General features: G+C 37.0%; 1 protein-coding gene across 4 annotated transcripts in view; it reads left to right on the top strand.

Annotated features, from left to right (window-relative positions):
* The window catches only part of fam13b (family with sequence similarity 13 member B), a 62,602-nt gene that overhangs the window by 18,593 nt on the left and 22,554 nt on the right, over positions 1 to 21,455 (top strand). For all 4 annotated transcript variants that reach the window (XM_067385120.1, XM_067385128.1, XM_067385136.1 and 1 more), the window contains 3 exons: positions 353 to 530; positions 1,129 to 1,276; positions 9,563 to 9,681. In XM_067385120.1, the coding sequence (XP_067241221.1) occupies positions 353 to 530; positions 1,129 to 1,276; positions 9,563 to 9,681 (445 nt within the window). The remainder of the gene's footprint in view (positions 1 to 352; positions 531 to 1,128; positions 1,277 to 9,562; positions 9,682 to 21,455) is intronic.

Raw genomic sequence — 21,455 nt, 5'->3', positions numbered from 1 at the left:
TTTGTAGTTTACATGGAGATGATGATGTTTTCAAACGTTTGCATTTTTAGGTTCCCAAAATGCTGTTGTCGTGTAAATGAACGGTCAAAACGCATACATTTTTTTTTTTTTTTCGTTTTTGGTTGAAAACGGTATTGTTTAAACGGCCCCTGAATTAAAATGCCTGTTTTTACCTTGTGAAATATTCTGGTAACTTGGAAAAACTTTGAATATATTTGCATCATCAAAGCACAGCTGTTCTTTCACAACTTTACATCAGCCAGCTCGCTATCCTCCTCCTGGAGGATAATAACTGCATGTCCCTCTAAACTTTCCCCTCATTAAGACCACCGATTTGTTTGCTCTGTTACAGACTACAGCAGTGAGGAAGAGCTGGGCAGAAACATGAAGTACTTTCTTCAACAGCTGCCGCAGGTCAATTACAGCTTGCTCCGCTTCTTGTGCCGATTTCTGTCCGGTGTGGCGTCTCTTCAGGAAGAGAGCTGGAGCATAGGAGCTCTCGCCGCCGTCTTCGGGCCAGACGTTTTCCAGTAAGATGCTTTTGCAATTCCTGACAATTTATGTTCGCTACCTTGCTTGCAAAATTAAAAAGACATGTTGGAAGAGCAGACAGTCATTTTTTCCAGTACAACACATTCTGTCTTGCGTAGGCCCACGCAGAATCTTTTTTTCACAGTTTCGATTGTGTGGGAAAATGTTCCATATGTGAAATTATAAACAGAGCTCAGACAAATTTAAATGGTAGGGTAGATTGTGTATAGATGATGACTGATCAATTCTGCAGAGATCTGTGCAAAAATGATAGCCAAAATGTAATTTCTGCAGTATTAGTGTCATCAAACTGAAATGCTATTGTTTTGAAACTGCTTCCTGGATTCACCTCCTGTTTGCCATATGTCGATCAGATCCTGCCACTTACTTGCATACAATAGTTAAGCCAATGTTTTTTAGAGTCAGGCTGCTTGGATGCTTAAACAAACGAAGCAAAGTTTCGATAGCACCACAGAGTCATTTTCTACACTGTTGAGTAATTCAGTCTACATTAAGCTGATATAGAATAAAGTATTTTAACATCTGAAAATGACACACTTCATCTTTTTAATGATTCCTGTCCTCTACGTTCTGCAGTTTAGACACTGATGTGGAGGATCTGAAAGAGCAGGAGTCAGTCAGCCGTATTTTGGCAGAACTGCTGGAGAACCAGGAGGAATTCTTTGACTCAGAAGAGGACGACGACATCTCCAACACCAATGACTACAGCTCCATTAATGACCAGGTGAACTTTCTTGCAGCTGTGTTGATAATGCTATCATTGAAAGTAGTGTTGCCCTATCTGTATTCATACAGAATGCTGTGAAAATCTGTTATTCATTCAAAGTCTTGAAAAGTTAATGATAGAGATACACCAAACGGTCAATGTTATTGTAAATCACTGCATGCATCACAGACATACAGACACTCATAGTTTTTTTGTCAGTGCTCTGCAAATGGCAGCGGCCACTGGATGTTAATTGTTGTATTCAGATGTTTATAGCCTATTAATTTTAAAGATAAATGTATGAAATGCATATAATCTGTAGCATGACCACTTTCAAATTTAATTAAAGTAATTTGGCTGAAGTGCTGTCCAATTAGACAAAGATGCAAATGAAACTGCAAACAGATGTAGCAGTGAATTAAACAACAAACAAATTTGTGACGGTAAATCTGAATGTACTTACAAGAGATATGTTCATGCAATGGAGTAATATCACTGAGATGTATTGTAAAGGCTTTATTAAAAGTGGTTTGTTTAACTTAAAGGGTTAGTTCACCCAAAAATGAAAATTCTGTGATTAATGACTCACCCTCATGTCGTTCCACACCCGTAAGACCTCCGTTCATCTTCAGAACACAGTTTAAGATATTTTAGATTTAGTCCGAGAGCTTTCTGTCCATTGAAAATGTATGTACGGTAGACTGTCCATGTCATGAAAGGTAATAAAAACACCATCAAAGTAGTCCATGTGACATCAGTGGGTTAGTTAGAATTTGTTGAAGCATCGAAAATACATTTTGGTCCAAAAATAACAAAAACTATGACTTTATTCAGCATTGTCTTCTCTTCCTGAATCCTTTCCATTGAATTGATTCCATTGAATTGATTCCATTGAATCCTTTCATCTGTTGGCGTTGGTAATGCACGTGGTTGTTTTTGGCGATTAGGACATCCGCGACATTTTGAAACATCAAATACATTTTGGTCCAAAAATATCAAAAACTACGACTTCATTCAGCATTGTATTCTCTTCCGGGTCTGTTGTCAATTCGCGTTCACGACTCCTCTTCTTCTTCTTCTTCTTCTTCTTCTTTCCTGTTTTACGGCGGTTGGCATCCAGCTTATTGGTGCATTACTGCCCCCTTCTGCTCCGGAGTGTGGTTCACGACTCCGCAGTGACGCTGCTGATGTAAGACGCTGCTGACGTGTTATCTAGTGCGCCTGAGCTTCGTTTACAGTCTGAGGGAGACGCACGCTGTATTCAAGCTATTCTACATTGTTTGTATTTTGGTATTGCTATATTTTTTAAAATGGTGCATAAGTGTGCATGTCACAGATGTCCTAATCGCTAAAAACAACCACGGCGACGTAAAAGTTCATTACCAACGCTGACAGATGAAAGGATTCAATGGAATCAGTTCAATGGAATCAGTTCAATGGAATCAGTTCAATGGAATCAGTTCAATGGAATCAGTTCAATGGAATCAATTCAATGGAATCAATTCAATGGAAAGGATTCCGGAAGAGAAGACAATGCTGAATAAAGTCGTAGTTTTTGTTATTTTTGGACTAGAAATGTATTTTCGATGCTTCAACAAATTCTAACTGACCCACTGATGTCACATGGACTACTTTGATGATGTTTTTATTACCTTTCTGGACATGGACAGTCTACCGTAAATACATTTTCAATGGAGGGACAGAAAGCTCTCGGACTAAATCTAAAATATCTTAAGCTGTGCTCTGAAGATGAACGGAGGTCTTACGGGTTTGGAATGACATGAGGGTGAGTCATTAATGACATAATTTTCATTTTTTGGTGAACTAACCCTTTAAACCAAACCCTAAAAAGTGTGAACAAATGGCAGATGCTAATAATTATCGGGAGCTAGTATTTGATAAAGTGTGGTGTGTGCTATACTATTGGTTTTTATTCTTTGCCAATGTTACAATATCACAACGATTTTTGAAAGTGATGATAAAATATAACCATAATTGTTGACATTTCACAAATTGTGCTTTGTAAAATGATGAAAGGGTCTCTTAGAAAAATATTGATGATTGGATCAATTTGTGTTGAAATTTCAGTCATCAGCCTCATATTTCTTGATCAGCATGCCACATTATAAATGTCGCTTGTGGGGCAATATTTGTGTTCTAGATCAGTGGGATTAGTGTAAATCTGTATTAGCTTTGTTCCTCATGAAATACTTGGCCAAACCTTGCAAATGCGATATTGTGATTTGAGTTTTGAAAGACGATTATATACTTATGCTTTGTGTTTGTTTAAAGCATGTAAACTGTGTGCCACCCACCCTGGATCCAGGTGGAGGCAGCGCTTTACACAGCTTTACACAGGCAGATGTGGATCACAGAAAAAAGAAGAGCAGTGTTAGAGAGTTATTATGCCTGCAGTGTTATGCAATACACTGAAAGTCATCCAAAGGCGTGTCTCCTCCGTTCAGTATTTCTGTGAGTGTGTTTACAGACTTCAGGTTCCCTCACACCAAAGGAACGACTGTGATTTGTGGGGCTGTCACAAACTATTATTTTGGCAATTGAGTAATTGGTCAGTTATTTTCATGTCATGTTATTTGTGGTAATAAAAATAAACATAAGTAAACAATAGCCTTTAAAATTACTTAAAATACATAAATAATAACAATGAGGCATTTGGTTCAAATAAAGCATCAAAAGCAAGTATTCACGACAAATAGTTTGCATATTTAGAAAGATATTGATTGATGTATTCTCCTGTGTTGGTGTAGGTTTATAAATGATTTACCTAGCAAATCTGATTAAATGGTGCACATTGCGTTCCCAGACGAACGTTATAAGTAACCCAAACTCACAGCGTATGCAGAGATGGTGTTTGTGATACTCCATACATGTAAATGATAACAGTTCATGTGGAGCAGCATTTACCGTGAACGGAGCCGCTCTGAGACGCACATAACCTACATGCATCTAAATAAAGCACATATGTGTGTGTGTGTGTGTGTGTGTGTGTGTGTATGTATATATATATATAATGCCCTGCGTGTTTAATATATTTAATTGAGTCACAGTCTTTGTGAATTCACAATAGCATTTTGTTTTAATACATTGTGCAGCTTCAGAAAACAGTCTAATAATAAGGTTCATGGATTGTCATCCTTGGAATGCACCACTGTTGTTTTTTTCCTGGTTACTCGACACGGGCAATTTGAAAAGGAGGATTTTTTTGTTTTAAATCGAGTACTCAAATTTAATCAAGGAATCATGACAGCCCTAGTGATTTGTTTTCTTTGAAAGTGCATATTTTTTTTTTAAATCTCATCTGTGTGACACTCTACATCCTTTTTAAGGACTTCAAGATTTCTGACCTCACTAGACTTTTCTTCATATACACAGGAAATAGGACTGTAAATTCTTTCCATGAGATCTCTCCTTCATGCTTGCTTGCTTGCTTGCAACTGTCAGAAAAAGAGGAAACAGCCCTTTTGTAGAAGACAATACTAACTAGAGTTATATAACTAACTACAGTTACATAACTGAGTGATGTAAGTTTGGTACCGGCACCTGTGCTGGTCTGTAGGGATGTCTCGTTTTCATAACAAGCAGAATTATACAGACTTTCCAGGATAATCTAAAAGACAACCTGGTGAGCTGCCTAGCTGTCTAATCTCTACATAGGCAGCTGCCTTTTAAGGCAACATTCTAACCATCATTGAACTGATTTGAAATGCTCTACATAGGTACAGTGTAGCTCATAACTAATTCTAATTGAGTGCTGCAGGGATGCTTTTACCCATGAAAATTTGCTAAACAACAGTAAATGTGAATGCACCATTAGCACCAATGTTCTGGACCAGCGTTTCATAACAGTGATGACTTAAAATACTCTCTAGGGTGTAATGGTTCAAATTACTCAGGGGTTCAGTTTTCATTAGGGTTTTAGGGTCACAGTTTCAGTACGGTTCTGTATATGCTATGTTCATGGAAAAAAGGACTATTACTGTCAAATAAAAATAAAGAAAATAAGAACGAATGATATAAAATTCAAGCAACAGCACAAGTAAATACAATAGAGCAAAGATACAAATAAAATAAACAGTGCTTTTCAGGTATCTAACAGTAGTTTTCAGGTACAGAAAATGAATAAAATAATCAAATATTAAATAATACTGCATATTATCTTCATGGTATGAATTGAATAAAGATTAAACTTTATTAAAGTTACAAAAGCTATTCAGCCGAGCAGTGAGTGATTTTCCCTGTCTTTTTTTGTTTGATTAAACACAGACAGCAGGAATATTGGGCTGCTGTCACTTTAAGACATAAAGCACAGATCCAATATACTGAAACTGATGCACATGCATTGCCTTTCTCGATTGTTTACATTCACTTAAAAGATTAGTTCACTTCAGAATTCAAATTTCCTGATAATTTACTCACCCCCATGTCATCTAAGATGTTTATGTCTTTCTTTCATCAGTCGAAAAGAAATGCAATGTTTTTGAGGAAAACGTAATACGTTTTACTATGTAATACTATGCCTCTGTTGATGGATATGCATTTATCTAAGCCTTGGCAATTTAAACATTCAAGTGCAAGGCGCAAAAGAACGTTTACCTTCTTGCGCCTTTACCTTTTGTCAAACTGCCTTTACAACAAAAGGTAAAACAATGTCGGATGATTTTGAAGTTGGAGGAGAAAATGAGATGGAGTTTTTCGCCCTACTGTGGTATTTCCGCCTACGTCATGTCTGACTTTCGGTGCGCGCACAAAGTTCTTTTGCGCCTTGCACTTGAATGTTTAAATTGGCAAGGCTTAGATGAATGCGTATCCATCAACAGAGACATACATTAGCCGAACTCTGTCTGGCTATTTTACATGTTTTTATTTTCAACAAACCGTATTATACATGCATATGCGTCGTCAGGTTAAGATGAACCGCGGTGCAACTATGTGCTGAACCGTGAACGGTATGGTTCGATTTTTATTTACACCCCTACTAGGTAAGATCATTGAGAGCTCTAGTCTCCTTGTAGCAGAGCCACAGGCTCCCTTGAAGCATAGATCAGGTTGAAACAGAAGATCTTATGTACTTAAGTCAGTTCCTCTCTAGACATGCTTGGAGGTACTAGACGTTCAAACATCCCACTCCTGAGAAGGTCCTCCTTACTGTAAAAGACCGCTTGGGAAGCATAAGAAACAGAAGGGGCAGAAAACAAATTTGAACAGCAGGGGGAAGATCCTGGGTGACCTATCTGGATTCAGGCCAGTGCTCAAGGAGCTGGCATATGCTGAAATGAATATGGGCATAAATCACTGATTTATTTCTAAGGGTGTCTCACTTGAGAGGCTCCCACTCTCTGATCACATGTCTCACTCATGGCTCACTGAGAGTAGACGGCGCTGATTTGTGTAAATGTTTGGCGCTTGTCAAGGCTGGCGTGCATTAGGTTTGATTAAAGCACTTGGGCTTAGCAGGGTTTGTTACATAAGTTGGTTATGTGCCTAAGATTAAGTCATTTTAATGATTGCGTATTAATAAGAGATGTATCATGTGGGGAGGAGAACGATTTATAACCATCTATGACTGGTGATTGACGGTGCCCTAATCTCACTTGCAACACTGGTTGTGTGTTTTATCATTCGAACTCTGGTGACTGGCCTTTTGTTCTTCAAACTACTGTTTCTGCCCAGAAGTGTTCGGACATGTTGCGGACAGACCCAAAAATAAAGCAGGTCACTGTGCAACACATCCACCCAGTTGCTGAGCCTGTTTTTTTGATCCTCAGAAGCTGTGAGATGTTTTCTCCATTCATGTGGGTTGTTTTTCTTATTTGGTTTGTGTGTGCGCTTGACAGCATTTTTACTAATTAATGAAGAGCGCCTTTAATTAGAGCCTCAGTCAGCTCTATGCTGTTGGTTTTTGTATGCAGATGTTGTTGTGTAATATGAAGACCGCACATTAACAAAGCCTCTGAGTCCAAACAAAGGCTGAGTTTCTGCATGCTTCAGCTTCTTGGAGGTATTAAAACATCATGGATGAACCTGTGAGGATGTTTCCCCGGCCCTGGCCGCAGCATACATACTTAAGACTACATGGTTGTGTTTTCAGGGCTCCAGACTGCGACTGAATGGTTGCATTTTGTGACCTTTTTTGTGCTAGTGTGACTAAATTTTGTTAGAAGTGGCACTGGTGCAACCACCACATTGCACAACTTATAAGAGCTGCCGTTTCTGTTTGCCATTTGACGTTTCTCATAATATGAAACGAAATGAAAGTGAAACGAAACATAGCTACTCGTTTGAGCTGAGGAAAACTAACACTTACAGGAAAACAAAACTTTATATAAAAAAAAAAAAAAACTAACACATATTGACTTTCTAGTATATGGAGTCTCATGGAAAACAAAAACTTTTTCAAATTGTGACTGAAATATACAGAAGGCAAGTAAAGAGCGCTCCTTTTATAATCACTGAAGCTGTAAATCAGTTCAGTATGATACATTTAATAAGAGTAGAATATTTACATTTTTTCCCTATAAAAATGTTTTTGCACTTTACTGTTAATAAGTTAATTTTACCTGCATCTCAATTCAAGCTCAGTGCTTTACTGTCAAATTTCCAATGAATAAACATGTAATATTATTAGTAGCTGCACTTATTAATGCAAAACAATAGTAATATGATTAAATTACCTTTTATGATAAAAATAAATAAATAAAAAAATAAAAACGCCACTACTCTCAAATGTTAGTCTGGAGCTCTGGTTTTGACAGCTGAAGATACTAATGAAGACTATGTTCGGCAGGGACCATTTGAGTCAGTGTTTTTTAGATTTACGTAGTCTTTGCACCGCAGACTGATACAAACAACATCTGTCACATTTTGCATTGCTGATTTTATTATAACACCTCAATTACCATGATTAATGCTTTTGTGCCCTTTGAGACATCAAACTATTGTTCATCAGTCCACAAATTCATGCTAGATCTTCACACAGAGGCACCTCAATGAGAAAAATTTGCATTGCCATTTTCTGAATTGAAAGCAGATGAAATCAAATGGTGAGATCCTTGAAGATATACTCCTCTAAGATAGTGTAACATAGTATACACTAAACATATTGTAAAAGTCTTTATTTCAATGATAAAATAATAAAATTTCAAAGTCTTGGGCTTGTCCAAAAGACAATCGAGAGGGAACGGTGGCTGTAGGCATATAGAGATGTGTGAAAATACAGTCATCCTCCGAGCCTTCGGCAGCCATTCTGCACACTGCATATGACTCATATCTGCATGGCCACTGAACAGCAGCCCCGCTCGGCCAATCAGATGTAGAGGGAAATGGTTGCTATGGCAACATGGCAGCGATACTGCAGCAGATGCAGAGTGCATTTGATCATGTGCTAGTGCCAAAGTTTGTCTGTTGGGTAGATTTACACATGGATGTGTAGCACTGAACAACATGTGCCATGGTTTGAATTCCACTATCTGACTGTTCTCTAGCTGATTTTTTTTTTTTTTAAACCTGTTTTTCATATATGCCTTAGACTCTTGCTTTATATAACTCTCTTGTGTCTTCAGGAAAACCACATTAGTAATACAAACAAGCACTCAGATACAGAAATATAAGGGGATGTGGTCATGTGACACGTTATTTTGGGTGCAGTAATGCACCGGGTGAATTCATTCTCACATTAGATTTTAGCTTGTTTCACAACACTTAAGTCTAGGGTCTAATTCTCACTATTAATTAGTAGCTTATTAGCTTGCATATTGGCTGTTTATTATTACTTATAAAGCACATATTAATCTGCATGACCATATTCTACATCCCTTAATACCTAAACTTAACAACTACCTTACTAACTATTAATAAGCAGTAATTAGGGGGCATTCATTGAGGCAAAAGTTGTAGTTAATAGTGAGAATTGGACCCTAATTTTTAGTGTCCAATAGTATATTTATTTATTTATTTATTTTATTTTATTTTTTAATAAAATTTGGATTTTAAATTTACATAGCAGCATTACACAACATCATGTGGTAATCACCAACGTATGTGTGATGTCATGAGTCACCAGTAGCACCCACAGTGCAGATGTGTGATCTTGTATGCAGGCGTGTAAATTAGGCGTCCTGCAGATAATCAGCATAGGTTGTGTGGTACTGCATAATGCCTGCATCTCGCAGGAGCAAAAGATGTTGACATGAAATGTAATACTTACAATGAATTAGAAATAAATGCTGCTGAATTAGTGGCATCAGGCCTACAGTATTCAAATTTCCCCCTCTCTCACCCCTACAGATCACTGAGCTCCTGGAGGAAGAGAAGTTGGAAGCGTGCGAGGAGCTCCCACGGGACGGAGAGGATGGTCCCTCCTCCCTGTCCCCTAATCATGCCCACGTCGGCCCCTCCTCCTCAAGGTAAGTGCAAGCCCAGTTTTAGAAACGCCTTCATCTGGGATCTGTCCAGTCTGTGCCGTGGTCCCTCTCCGGCATCTCCCTGTGAAATTTAATATGACTATTTAATATAAATGACTGAGCTGCCGTTGAGGAAGGCACCTAACCCCCAGTCACTCCCTGGGCGCCACAGCAAAATGACTGCCCACTGCTTCGGGTGTGTGTTCAGTGGTGTGTGTTCACTACTCACTACTCCTAATGTGTGTGTGCTCTAACTTGGATGGGTAGGAAAAATTCTGAGTATGGGTTACTATACTTGGCCTTCACTTTCACTTTCATTCTAGTGAAACGGATAGTTTACACATTTCCCATGAGCAAATAATTCATTGATTAATATTTACATATTATTAAAATATTTACACTGAAAATATTTAAATTTCTAGTTGTATTTACTGTGAATTTATCTGTTTAATTCTTTACCATAAATGGGAGTTTTAAATGATTGAACAATGTTTATGTACCATAAAAATGTGGCTCTAGTTACATTTATAAATTGCATCTTCAGATGGTTATATTTAAATAGATATTTTCCACTTCAGTAGCTTCAGTGTATTTAGCTACTTTTTGTTTGTAGGTTGTATATCAATCTAGTTGCTTTCCCTGAAGAGTAGCTTGGCTGTAGCTGAACTGCTTTAAATTATGAATAGCTTGTATCTTCCTCAACCCTTTATCTATGTGTGTGGCTGGTCTGGTGTCTCCTCTCTGTCAAAGCTTCTGTGATCTCCATCAGCCCGCTGCGTTGAGACCCGTAACTGACCTATCAGCCGTCTGAGCCTTGATCTCTCTTGGCCTTTGTTCCTCTGCACACTTTCAGTGGGTGACTTCAAATTCCAGTGACCTAAATGTCAGACGGCCTTATACCTTGATGTCATGTTATAAAGCTAGTACTTCAGAGCCATATCAAGGCAATGCACCTGGCATCTTTTTTTATGTGTAGCTGTTTTTATAGACATGATCTAGATTTTAAACATGGTATGTAAGGGTGTGGAGAGTATAATTAATGGCTGTCATTAACCTGTAACTCTTGCCATGAGACATTAGGCAGTCTGCCGAGAGGTGTCTGGTAAGGTAACACAAAATGGATTGGTAGCTTGTTTCTGTCTGACACAAGCTAAACTGGATAGTTTTCGTTTAAGACTAAATGGATAGAATGTCAGAATCAGAATAAGTTTTATTGCAGAGTATGTTTACAAATACAAGGAATTCTCCATATTTGAATGTGAAACACATTGATGATAAGGTAACAGTGTTTGGCTCAGTCGCTTCTTGTTTAAGGTGATTAAATGCTTTAACCTTTAATCCTAATAAACAGACGGCCATGAGAGTTGGCATGTGTCAAAACAACATGCACAGTTGAGAAATCCTTGACATTGCTGAAATGAGACAAAGATTTGTAATTTGTGGAAGGAATGCAAGAAATGTTTGATTTGTTTTGGCTCAGTTGCTATTATTGTTGTTGTTTTTTTTCTTGACCGCTTCCTTCTAAAGGTTTTTAGAAGTGAATGATATGAAACGCTCATCGGCAGCGACATGCACCACAGTAAAACAAGAACCTTTAATCATAATTGATTGATGATTGTGACATTTGACATGTTGCTAGACTAACAACATGCCACTCTAATGAGCGATAAAACTATTTATTTTTTTTTTAATTATTTAAAACTAGATCAATACTTAAAAGGAATAAATCATAATATGTTGATTTGGTGCTCAAGAAACATTTATGATTATCAATGCTATAAACATTTGTGATGCTTAACAATTTTGTGGAAAGGGTGATACATTTTTAGAATTCTTTGATTAACAGAAAGTTCCAAAGAACAGAATTCATTATGAAAGAATTAACTTTTGTAACAATTTAAAAGTCTTTTTGTCACTTTTGATCAATATAATGCATTCTTGTTGAAAGTATTCATTTCTTTCAAAAAAGGGGAAAAAAATTTTTTTTTTTTTTTTTTTTTTTTTATGAAGAATGCATGTCCTGCTGCCTTAGAATTTGGCCAAGATGAGGTCTTAGAAAGCAGCATAATATTACTGACTATCTTTTGAAACAGCCTTTGTGCCAGGTTGCATGTGTGATGCCTTAAAATGCCATCTTGGTAGGCAGCTCAATAGGTTTTGAAACAATGCTGTTGTGTGCATTTATGTTGCATAAACCGTATACCTCACCAAAACAAGTTCAGACCGTCTTCTGTGCGAGGCAAAGCTCCAGACATCCTGTCTGTCTACTAGAATAATATCTTTGGTACTCTTTGCTAATCCTACCCACTTTGAAGTGTTTAGTCTCTGCGTGAGCAGCTTTGGATGGCAGCTGCTGTAGTTAATTCTAAGTCAGATGCAAGCAAACACTATGATCAGCAGGGAAATGGGCAGAGCAAAGCTGCTTATTAATATGAGCACATAATCATTTTCTATTTTGGACATTTTTACCAGGAATTCTTTCCAGTAGTTGAAGCAAATGTATGAAACTATTTGCACGTCGGTTTTCCTTCCAAATCACCATGCATAAAAGGCATGATTAGGCCTGTCATGATTATTTAATTGAATACTTGATTATTTTATATTTTATTTTCTATGTGCTGTTTTAAAATGGCCCTCTTACAAGATGTAATGTAAATACAGCTCAAAATACTCCACAGATCATTTATTATAGCTTGTCAAATTTGCCCGTTTGGGTGTAAGCAAAAACACGCCGTTTTTGTGTGTGTCCCTTTAAATGCAAATGAGCTGCTGCTCCGGCCCCCTTTCCAGAAGAGGGCGGAGCTTTAACAGCTTAACAACAACAAAGCTGGAGAATCTCACGCAGCCAAAATGAGGATTGTCAGTAACGGTGTTCAGCCTTACATTGTTCAAACCGGAGTCGACACTGATGGAGAGACTCAGGAATTGAAGACTCATTTAGAGAGAGACTCATTTAATTGAAATGGCCGTAAGACAGAGGAAAAATAGACGTGTATTACTAAATTGTCTGTTTTGTTGCAAAATCCTTTAGGGCCAATATAATTGGACCTTTAAAAAAGTATGTCATGTCCCATATAAGGCCAAGAAGGCTTTCACATCGTAAACCCCCTTAAGGACATGAGCCATGTCATGACAGAGGCATACAGGAGCATTGTTATTTTTTGATGCCGTGATGTTATCTCTAATGGCCTGTCATTCACAGCAGTTGCAAATAACATTTTATGGCTTTTATGATATTTTACGGGGAACTCGGGTGGCATTTTTGCTGTGTCAGGATAGCGAATAATCAATGATTAACTTTGGAGAATGCAATTTACTTTGAACTGTGCTATAAATACTTTCCAAGCTGTGTTTTGAGTTTCCAATTATATTGTTATCATGTTTTGTAAAATTGCTTTATTGCTGTATAATTTGACTTGTGTATCAAATCATCAGTGGATATATGATCTCATATACTTGGAGTCAAAACAGGTTAACCGGCAGTCATACATGTTTAAAGATAATAAAATGAGGAAAAAGTGTAGTTGGTGGTGTCTTGAGAACTTGTTTTCGATGGGGTCCTGCAGTGATTATACTTGCCCCCATTGTGCCCCAGCGGAATCTGAAAGGGTGTCGAACATTCAGCTAAATATAAGCGCTGCAATGTATCCTTCACCAGCTATGGAAAATACTTTTCACACAGCTCTAAAATAGGCAGCAGTAGATTGGTGTTCTTGAGACATGTTGTTCAAGCTTTGGAACGTGTGAACATTTTTCGACACAACGTCGGGCTGCTGTAGGTGGAAGAGTCGGTGACCTCCTTCAGGCCCCTTATTTCATACCGAAATTTTAGGCTATGGGTCTTTCAGGTTTGCACACGTGTACCAAATGAATAGTACAGAGCTGCATGTGGCAATACGTTTATATCAATATATGTTGATGTTGCAAATGCAAAATAATGAAGGACACAGAATAGGCTGCTGCAGGAAAAGTGTGCAATCCAAGATGTCCTAAACATGAGACAGATCTAAAATCGGCTCAAAATATCAAACATGTTTGAAGTCCTCCAACTGGGTAGCTTCATCGTCTGAAGCTTAAAAAAAAAGTGACTGTGCACATCATACTAGGGCTGCACAAAATTAGAAAAAACATTGCGATATTTTGTTTTTCTGAGATTTATATATATATTGCGATATTAAAACTCTCCAGACGACTTGAATGGCTCTATTTGGAAATAATTTATCATTCTAGAATAATTGGGATGATTGAGGTGAAAATAAACAAATTACAACCATAGATAAACACAATAGAACAAAGATACAAATGAAATAAACAGTGCTTTGTTTTTCAGGTAAATCTAACAATATTCAGGTACAGGAATCGAATAAAATAACACTGCATAGTCTTCACTCTATTTAAATTATTAATCTTTGGTAAAGTTACAAAAGTGGTTTTCTCTTTGTATTTAGTTGTTTGGTTAACATTAATGGCACAGACAGCAGCAGGAATATTAGGCTGCTGTCACTTTAAGAGCTAATGCACGGATCCAATATAACGATATGCATCTGTAGTCTTACTCAAATTATTTACGTACACATAAGCCGTAAGTCACTGTGTTTATGTAGATACTCGCCAAGACAGGCATTTTGATATAGTTTTGCCTGTATGTGTCCGTTCAAGCACAAATAGAGGCGAAAGAGAACTGAATTTGGTGTTCGTGTGCTGTCATGCTCCGAACTGAGTTCTCTTTTGCAACTTCTTGCGCTCAAATGTTTTAAAATCACTTGAATGTTTAAACTGACAGAACCTAAGAAACATGCAAACCATACACTTTCGCTCTGTGGTGGTTAAGCTTCGCAATTAATACTAGAATCACGTGCGTTTTGATGCCTGGTCTGTACAGATCAACTACAATCCCTACTGACATCAACACATCCTGTGATGTAAATATCTCTCATGCGCACATTGCGATATCAATGCTAAAATGATATTTCGTGCATCCCTACATCATACACTATGCGATTTTCTGTGAAATCTTTCAACTCCAGCTTTCCAAAATCTGCAGACTGGCTCTGACTGATAGCAATTAGCATCAACTCCTCCAGACTGCAAATCAGGAGAAAAAAATCTGGAGAAAAGCCATGTAGTCTATTCCAGCCTTTAGCGTTGAGACCATCTATATGCTAATTACCCCTAAAAGTTGGTGATTAGGCTGTTGGCAGTTTAATAACGATCAGCCCAAACTTTGTTTTCTAAAGGAAATAATAATTGTTTTATTGGGGCCTTTAAATAAATATGAAATTTCCAGAGACATGCTCTAGTGGTTAGTGCCTGTTGGCCTTTGTAGAATTCAAACATACAACATTTTGGTTTCAAGCTTAGATCTTTATTCACTGTGGTACACAAGACTTTGAGGGCTGTGGTATATTGTGGCATTGGAGATGCTAGGATGCTAGTCAGATCTCTGTCAGCTGATTTAAGAGTCTCCCCTCTGTATCAAGTGTCCTAATTTTCTCATGCACTCTTGTACTGGGCCATCAAAACAAGTGCAGTGTTGACTCAACATGGGCTATATGCGCAGACTTTACATGGAAAGCGCAATAAATCATTTCCACTCCTCTTTTTAAGTGCTACCTCAGGCATCCATCCACATTTATTGGGTTTCACCTTTCTTTCGACATCCTACCACCTGAGTATGTCGAGCAGCACCCATAACACGCTGGGAAATTTGATACTCCCTGTGACCAATCTATTAACGTACTTGCCATGAGCACAACGTCTTTATTACTCTGCCATTCTCAGTGTCTCTCATGTTTAAAGGGGTTTCTCGTTCTCATCTCATTAAAATTTCATTGGGGAAGACAACTGGGTCATTGTATTGGTTCTTGAAGTGGCTTCTTATTTTGTTTCCTGCTAATTGATACACTTGCATATCTTAAGAACACCAGGAAGTGTGATGCGTACTCCAACCGGCAGAAACCAGACTCTGACCGGTCTGTTAGTTGACCGAGTGTACATCTTAAAGGGATAGCTCACACAAAAATGTCAATTCTGTCATCAGGAAAATAAGGTTCATTTACTAATCAACACTGAAATACAAAGAGTTGCACATAAAAAAATAACACTTTTTTTTCCCTGTAATCGTGATTAAAAACACTAGTTTTAATATTTTTATATTGTAATAACTTCACAGTTATGATGCTGTTAATTGCATTAAATATTTTAAGCTGAAAAAATTAATCGCATGCGTTAATGCGATTGACAGCGATCTAATATACTTTTATGCTATACACTACCGTTTAAAAGTTTGGGATCGGTAAGATTTTTAATGTTTTAAAAGTTTTGTCTGCTCACCAAGGCTGCATTTATTTAATTACAAAAAAAATAAAAACCGTAATATTGTGAAATATTATTACAATTTAAAATAATTGTTTTCTATTTGAATATATTTTACAAAGTAATTTATTTCTGTGATGGCAAAGCTGAATTTTCAGCATCATTACTCCAGTCTTCAGTGTCACATGATCCTTCAGAAATCATTCTAATATTAGGGCCCTATAAAATCCGTTAGATTTTTTTCCCAAATTCCGTTTTTTCAGTTTTAATTTTTCTGGATTACGTTTTTCTGTTTTATTTATTATTTTTACCCCATTTTAATGGTTAAATTCAATTTTAGTAATCAAAAAGCATGTCTAATTTATTGAAATAATGAATTTTGTCCAATTTACTAACAATTTAATAAAAGATTAACAAAAAAAAAAATAAAAAATTTTAGGGCCCTACGTTTTATTCTTTCCCCTCAAATTTTATTTTTACCAAATTCTGTTTTCTGGATTCCATTTTAATGGTTCAATTCCATTTTAATAATCAAAAAGCATTCCTAATTAATTGAATTCTTAAAAACAACTATATTAATTAATTAAAAAATATATTTTTGTGATTTTTTTTTTTTTTTCAGTAGTTCTGTTTTGTATTTAAATTTTTCTGGCAATCAAATGAATGCATACCATTTAATGTATCTTTTAATCATGAAATTAAACTTTTTTTGTCAAACAATGTGCTGTACAACAGAGCTTTACTGTTAAAATTAAAACGAGGAAGAAACACTAAGATTATTGTTTAAAATATATTTTAATAATTTTTTATTAAATGAATTTATCTAAATTCTACTGTACAACAGTAATATGTTTCTGTCAAGTTAAATCAAACTTTTATTTTGACGGTTTGCCTAGAGCTTTGAGTTTCTCTGTGTTTATGACGGTAGTTTTCTGAAACAAAGCGGTTAAATGCTGATGAAGTGACTTTCAGAGCAGCTCTGGAGATGAATTCGTGAGGCGTCAGAGGACGAAAACACCGCGAGCGTCGCACGTGCTTCAGCGTCGCGTGCGCCCGCGCGATTGTGTGTGAGGCAGTGTGAGGTAAATGAAACTGCGCTTCCGCATCATTCATTTCAGAGTCACACAGGCATGCAGGATTCATGTTTAAATACTCTTTTTGTGGTTTAATATTCAGTCACTAGTCTATATTGCGATTTAATTTAAGTGTGCTGACCTGCTTTTAATTCATTCATCAAAAATTTAACAAATTCCTTGACATTATATAGTAAATTCCGTTTTTATGAATGAATTCTGCGATTCCGTGATCGCAGAAATTATAGGGCCCTATAATATGATGATTTGCTGCTCAAGAAACATTTAGTGTGTACAACTGTACAAAATATTTGTGTACAATATTTTTTTTTTTTTTCAGGATTATTTGATGAATAGAAAGTTCAAAAGAACAGTGTTTATTTAAAATATAATCTTTTGTTACATTATAAATGTATTTACTATCACTTGAGATCGATTTAATGGATCCTTGCTGAATAAAAGTAATAATTTCTTTAATTTCTTTTCAAAAAAATTAAAATAAAAATTCTTACTGACCCCAAACTTTGGAACAGTAGTGTTAATAATGTTACAAAACCTTTGTATTTCAGATAAATGCTGTTCTTTTGAACTTTTTATTCATCAAATAATCCTGAAAAAAAGGTATACAACTGTTTTCAACATTGGTAATAATCATAAATGTTTCTTGAGCAGCAAATCAGCATATTCGAATGATTTCTGAAGGATCATGTGACACTAAAGACTGGAGTAATGATGCTGAAAATTCATCTTTGCCATCACAGGAATAAATTACTTTGTAACATATATTCAAATAGAAAAGTTATTTTAAACTGTAATAATATTTCACAATATAACTGTTTTTATTGTATTTTTAATTGAATAAATGTAGCCTTGGTGAGCAGACGAAACTTCTTTTAAAATCATTAAAAATCTTACAGATCCCAAACTTTTGAACGAAAGTGTATATACAGTCTTCTAAAGCCATATGATGGTTTTGTGTGACAAACAGAACAAAACTAATGTTGCTAGTAAGCAGCACAAAATAACCAATAGGTTTTGAATGACATGATGATGACAGAATTTTTGGCTGAGCCATGTATTTAGGATGGCATCCATGTTTGTATTCATGTGTTTACATGCAATTTCATCAGACAGTAAGTCTCCTAACTGTAAACGGCAGTGCAGTAAGCGGTGAAGACTGTCTGAAGTTTGGACAGTGACAGGGTTATATAAAAATCTAACAGGTGTTTGAGTGTGTGGGCTTGACTTTGAGTTGGGGGGAGGGAGTGCTCTGTCTGTGTCTGTGTGTGTGTGTGTGTGGGGAGAGGCGATTGGCCCAGAGCACTAGCGACAAGACTGCGTCAGACGGCCATGTATTTAAGCAAGAGTCCAGCACTTTCACTGCAGCACTTTTTAGCAGAGTGCTGAGTCCCACACACAGGCAGACAGCACATACAGGACTCCGCAGAATGAGCGCCGGCAGCCTGTGTTTGCTCTTTGACCTGCTCATCCAGACTTTAGCACCGCAAAGTGCCCAATCAGGATAACCATACGCCCAACGTAAACTACCAAAACGGCTCCTCGACGAGAACCAAACCGAAGACATGGCTTGTCAAGTCCTTCTCCACAGGTAATGAATCTAGTGATTCAGTGGAAAAAGAGCTGTGGATGTTGTAGGAAAGGCTGTCGTTCAGGGTGAATCTCTTGAAGGGGATTGATTTGTTCCCCATGGACTGTTGTTTATTGGTTTTTCGACCAAGGCTGCATGTGACACTCAGATAACATAATAACTTATGTAACACTGCTGAGTTGAAATATGATTGTTTGGTGAAAACGAGACTCGTAAAACTGATGAATCACTGCATGATGCAGCATTTTATTCACACACAATTGCATTCAAGTGTGCGTGTGGGAGGGAAAGACTGCTCCGTGTGTGTGTGTGTGTTTGACGCTGCTGATAAAATAAAGTGCCAAGTCAGAGTATGTGATCGTCTTAAAGCCTCAGCTGATCTCATAGTGAAACAGCATATTACTTTTAGCTCTTTATTTTTGGCTCCTTTATTATTCACACTTCAGATCTGGTGTGTGTGTTTTTTTTCTTCTTCTTCTTTCTTTTTCCAAAGACGACATGAAATGTGTCGAGTTCCTTTTTGCGTGACTAAGTGCAATCGGATCTCTGTCCAGTCACACTGGAAACCCATTGGAAGATCCAGATACTATATGGAAATGAAACTCATGTTAATGTGTAAAGAGTGACACTGGACAAAGTTTATGAAAACAATTTTTTTTCAAAATGTGCATTTCACAACAAGACCACGGATTTTGATTTTTGAAACACTAATATATTGGTGACAATGTAGGGTTAAGCCTTATCTCTCCCGAATGTTTAAAGGGGTCATGAACTGTTGTTTTATAAAGTTTCATGGGGTGCACTTATTATGTTAGTATGCTTTTTACATTAAAAATTGTCATAATTTAGAAATAAAAGGCATTTTTCCTACCCTGATGTTAGCCTTCTTATTTGAAAGCTCTGTTTTAAGAGGCATGTCTGTGAGACTTCAGTGTAAACGCCCACTGCTGTGATTGGCTGACACCTTTGCCTATGAAATAGCCAAGTATTATTCTCTCAAACTTTTAGCACGCTTTTACTATTACAGCTCTCAAGGTTAACTAATTGTGAAAGCATTACATTTAGATCTATGGCATTGTATTTAGATGTGCAGTGATGAACATTGTAGCCGATGTTGTTGAGTGCATGAAAACAGCGATCGACTCAATTTATGCATAATAACAAAATAGGGGTGTAACGATATGCTCAGGTCACGATATGGAGTTCACGATACGATACACATCACAGTATTTTGATTTATTAAAAAAAAACTAACAAATTTCAATAATTTTCCTTGTTGTACATACAAGATCACATTTCAAGGTTTATTAAAAACCTTCTGTATTTAAATTTTTAAATATTTAATATTTAAATATTTAAAGAATCCTAAGGGACCGTTCACATATCGCATCTAAAAACGCATGGAAGGCGCAGCCGCACCGCTTCTCCTTCCTTCCAAAGCGCTTGCGCTCCCGTGGCATCGTTCATTGTTGAAACTTCCTGATCCTCTTAGCGAGTGCAGTTAATGGTTGCATAGCAAAGGATAAATTGATTTCTAGCCCTTGCATTACCTTTACTACTAGATATATTTATGAAGATAACACATAAAAAGCACCTTATACAGCTATGATCAGCTGTTTGGCTGAGATTTTGATGTTTTGTTACGGAAAGGCCATAGCCGATCGGTTGGTTCTTGTCACACGGCCTGCAGTGTGCTTGCTGAATTCTGAAAAGTTGAGAATTTTTTGTCTCGATGCACCTGGAAAACGCACTGCATGTGCGTCCCGACCGCGTTGCTCCCATTATGAGATCGCCTGCCGCGTGGCTACGTTAACTGACTTGCACGCGGAAAAGACGCAATATGTGAGCAAGCATCTTTTGCTTTTCTGTGAGCACAGCTGTTGCTGTGGCACTGCGGTGAAAGAAAGCCACTTTTCTCACGTGAGAAATGTTTAAACCTGCTTGCAAGATTGGATGTGTGTGCCAAACACTTACTGAACTAGAGAGCTGATTGAGACACACCTTCAATATGCGGTGACAACCTCACTGCCACCTCCATGTTGCAGAGTAGGTCACGTTGGCAGCTCAACTAATAAGATTAGACTGCCGTCATATCGTAAAAGTATCGGCATCACTCTACGATACATATCGTGACATTTTTGCATCGCGAAATATCGTACTGCGATATATCGTTACACCCCTATAACAAAAGCTTTCATCATAACTAACAGTGCAAACGTAAGAGATTTGTTGAATAAAACGGGAGTTTTGGCGCAAGTCAATGATAAACTCACGCTGTTTGATTGACAGCCCTAGCGATTGTAAAGGGAGCATTCTTTGACCACTTTCTATATAATTTAATCACAATTTGAATAACAGATTATTTTCATCCTATTAAGAAAAACAAAGTTTACCATTTAATCACTGGTGGTCTGATGTCAATAAAAGCTTCTGAAACCTACAGGATATTCTTATCGTACAATTACCTCTTATATATCAAAAACTCAAGGAAAAGTTGCTTTCTCAATTCATGACCCCTTTAATGTTTTGATGCCTGATTTTGTTGTATAAAAAAGACATTTAAACTATCAATGATTAATTTCAGTTTTGGTCATATTGGTTATTTATCATATTGGTTATTTACCATAAAATAAACACCAGTGCTTCCCACACATAGACTTTACCCACGTATAATAACGGCCGCCCAAGTATATTCGGAGACGCATTTTTGCATTTATTATTTTTATCCTCTTATACTTTTATATCCGCACAAGATAATGAAACCATCCGCTAACCATCGA

This window comes from Chanodichthys erythropterus, chromosome 1 (genome assembly GCF_024489055.1).
Source record: "Chanodichthys erythropterus isolate Z2021 chromosome 1, ASM2448905v1, whole genome shotgun sequence".
Taxonomy (NCBI): Eukaryota; Metazoa; Chordata; class Actinopteri; order Cypriniformes; family Xenocyprididae; genus Chanodichthys; species Chanodichthys erythropterus.
The sequence above is the reverse complement of the archived record's forward strand: the minus strand, read 5'-3'. Positions and strand labels throughout refer to the sequence as shown.